At 44.2% G+C, this 3,376-nt stretch overlaps 1 protein-coding gene across 1 annotated transcript in view; it reads right to left on the reverse strand.

Annotated features, from left to right (window-relative positions):
- Positions 1-3,376, reverse strand: part of LOC101851920 (ATP-dependent RNA helicase dhx29) — a gene marked incomplete at both ends in the record, with an annotated part of 11,294 nt that extends 7,918 nt beyond the window's left edge. Inside the window, 3 exon segments of the mRNA XM_005113417.2 lie at positions 34-238; positions 1,833-2,006; positions 3,244-3,376. Of these exon segments, the coding sequence (XP_005113474.2) occupies positions 34-238; positions 1,833-2,006; positions 3,244-3,376 (512 nt within the window).

The raw sequence follows: 3,376 nt of genomic DNA on the forward strand, positions 1-3,376 counted from the left end.
CACACATACACCCCCACATATACCCCCACATACCATAATGCTCAGACACAGCTCCTCCAGCGGCACCCTCAACAACTCGGGGCTGGTGAACGCGCGGAACTCTCTGTGCTGCGCCTGTGTGTACAGCCTGAAACAGCAGCCTGCACGCACGCGCCCCGCACGCCCCGCGCGCTGTTTGCTGTTGGCCTTGGAGATAAACACTTCCTCCAGGGCACTCATCTGACTGTTCTCCATGTATCTGAGGGGAGAGGAGAGGGCAGGGGAGGCAGGGGAAGGAAGGAAAGAAGATTGTAAAAAATAATAGATAAGAAAGGGTAAAATAAAAATAAAAATGTAAATGTACAGTGCAGCCTCTCTATAACGACATCGGCGGTACCAGAAAAAAATGTCATTATTGAGAGGCAACCAAAGATATTACTAATGATATATGTGAGGCAGCGTGGTGGAATCAGGCTCTCGTCAATTTTGGGGCATGTAGAGTTATTGGTATCATCTTAAAGCTTGTTCACTTATCTTTATTTGTATAAAAAAGTATCCATTTATCTTGAATACAAGCCGAGAGGTGGGGGTCACCTGTTTTCAGAGGTAAAATTAGTGAGAAAATGACTGCCAAAGGTTAGTTATTTCCTTAGCTTAAGATTCCATGGTAACTGAAAATTTACATTTTCTGTGCCTTTAATTAACGTTTTTCAGAAAAATCCATACAGAAATGACTTCTTTAATGGGCATGAAAAGTGTTGAGCCAAAAATAAAAAATTTAATAAAAATTCACAAACCTGCGAAAAAATGCAAGTTTCTTCATTTGGATTATTTTGACAAGAGCCTGATTCCACCACGCTGCCTCACACATATATATATAAGGGAAAAAATCAGGACCTGGGCACCATGTCACTATGCAGAGGATGTCGTTCTATCGAAGGTCGTTATAGAGAGGCTGCACTGTAGGTGTTTTATATATCCCCAGCCACACATTTTAGATCAAGTAGCAGGCAGACTTCCACCCTTTATCCATTACGTGTAATAACTTTGGAAGAATAGTCCCCTTTCAGTATTTCCTAACTGGAAGTGTCCTATTCACATGTCAGGATGTTAGGATTTAGGTCACCAGTCTGTGGTGAATGCAATAGGGGTGGGAGGTTGGGGAGTTGAAAAGGGTGCCTCTTTTCCAAGCAGGCCCGAAGCCTCCCTCATGATTAATCCAGCCCTGATATGCGTGTACATGTATTCGGTCATTGTAAACCAATTTTACCCATGGGGATGATAAAAAGAGAAATTTCATTTTAAATCTTATTCATTTGTCAGGCATCGTGGTGAAATCAGGTGCTCGTCAAGGTAATGAAATCAAAGAAACTGCCAATTTTCTTGGCATTTGGAAAATTTTCTTTTTTTGCCTCAACATCTTTTATGTCCATTTAATAACACATTTCTGTGTAAATTTTTCTGAAAAAAACGAAAAAAGGCACAAAAAATGAAAATTTTCAGTTTCCAAGGTCTCTCAAGCTAGGGAAGTCATCGAATTTTGGCGGCCATTTTCTTGCTAATATTTTTGCTCAAACCGCTCATATGACCTTACGCAGTTGCAAGCGCCGTAAAACCCTGAACTACTAAACCAGGCGACCTATAGCTCTTTCAATCGCAAACATCTCAACTTCTATTCAAGATATATAAACACTTTTTTTTATCGAAAGGTAGACAACTACAACCTATAAGATGATAGCAATAGCTCCATATGCCCCAAAATTGACGAGCGCCTGATTCCACCCCGTCATGACACATCTATCTTCAAGCGGTGTAAAACGACTAGACTAGGGGACCAGCTGTGCCCCACTGACCTATTTTCCTTGGCCTTGCCGCTGTCGATGACGTAGACAACATCCGGTATTGTGATGCCCGTCTCTGCGATGTTGGTCGCTATGACAACCTTCCTGATGCCGGCAGGCGGGACATCAAACACGCGACCTTGGTCCTGGGACGACAGGACGGAGTGAAGGGCGAAGATCTGGTACCTGGGGAGGAGAGGATGGAGAGAGAGAAGGATGGAGTTGTAGAGGATGGAGGGAAGGATGGAGTGAAGGATGGAGAGAGGGATGGTGAGAAGGATGGAGTGAAGGGCAAAGATCAGGTACCTGGGGAGGAGAGGATGGAGAGAAGGACAGAATGAAGGGCAAAGATCTGGTACCTGGGGAGGAGAGGATGGAGAGAAGGACAGAATGAAGGGCGAAGATCTGGTACCTTGGGAGGAGAGGATGGAGAGAAGGATGGAGTGAAGGGTGGGAAGCTGGTACCTGGAAGGAGAGGACAATTTGAAGGACAAAGTGAAGGATGAATAATAATAATAATAATAATTGCATTTATATAGCGCATATCCATGCTCAAGAGCATGCTCTATACGCTTTACAACCATTATTACCCCAGCAGACCCTCTGAAAACACTCAGAAACATTCTCGGCTTCCGTGGAAGCATACAGTGCAAGCTGCGGATTTCACGCGCTCAAACACTATCAAACTGACAAGATCATTCACTGTCTATAGCCAGGTACCCATTTTCACCTGGGTGAAGTGAGGAAAATTTGTGTAAAGTGCCTTTCCCAAGGACACAACGTCGGGTCCCTGACGGGATTCGAACCCACGACCTTACGGTTGCGAGTCCGAGAGCCTAACCACTAGGCCACCGAAGATAGTTATCAGTTGCTTTTCTTAATCTCCCTTCTCCCTCCCATCCCCCAACCTCAAATTTAAAAAAAAAAATTTTTTTATCCCACAACAACCGTAGAGTAACAGACATACCACAAAGCTGTCTTATGAGTTCAATAAAACCAAAAAATCTGAAATCATTCAGCCACATGAGAGATGACATCTGATTGGTGGCATCCAACGAGTGACATGTGATTGGTGACAGGAGACAGATGATATTGTCGCTTTTAAGCACAAGGGGGCTATCTCGGTGACAGGAGGCAGATGATATTGTCGCTTTTAAGCACAAGGGAGCTATCTCGAAAAACACAGTTCTTAGAAAATTGAGGGAAAAGTTTTTGCCTCTTGTTCAGTTTCTTAAAAAGACAAAAAGAGTTTTCTCCATAACCAAACAAATATACACACCAATGAAACCAAACTTCTCCTATACGAAGGGAAATGCTCACTTTTGGTGTAGGTCAAGATTTCTAGAAACCCCCGAAATCTGGGTTAGCCCGCTTGTCCTTAAGAGCGACCATATATGGTGGTGACACGTGACGGACGACTCACCTGGAGGGGTCACTAAAGTGACGCTGTGTGGTCAGCATCTCATACAGCTCCTGGATGTCGGCCAGACCGGGCAGAAAGATGAGAACAGCGCCCTCTACCTCACAGAACGGCGCCGCTGTGTCCAGATGTTTCA

The sequence above is a fragment of the Aplysia californica genome, unplaced genomic scaffold (assembly GCF_000002075.1).
Source record: "Aplysia californica isolate F4 #8 unplaced genomic scaffold, AplCal3.0 scaffold02274, whole genome shotgun sequence".
Lineage (NCBI taxonomy): Eukaryota > Metazoa > Mollusca > Gastropoda > Aplysiida > Aplysiidae > Aplysia > Aplysia californica.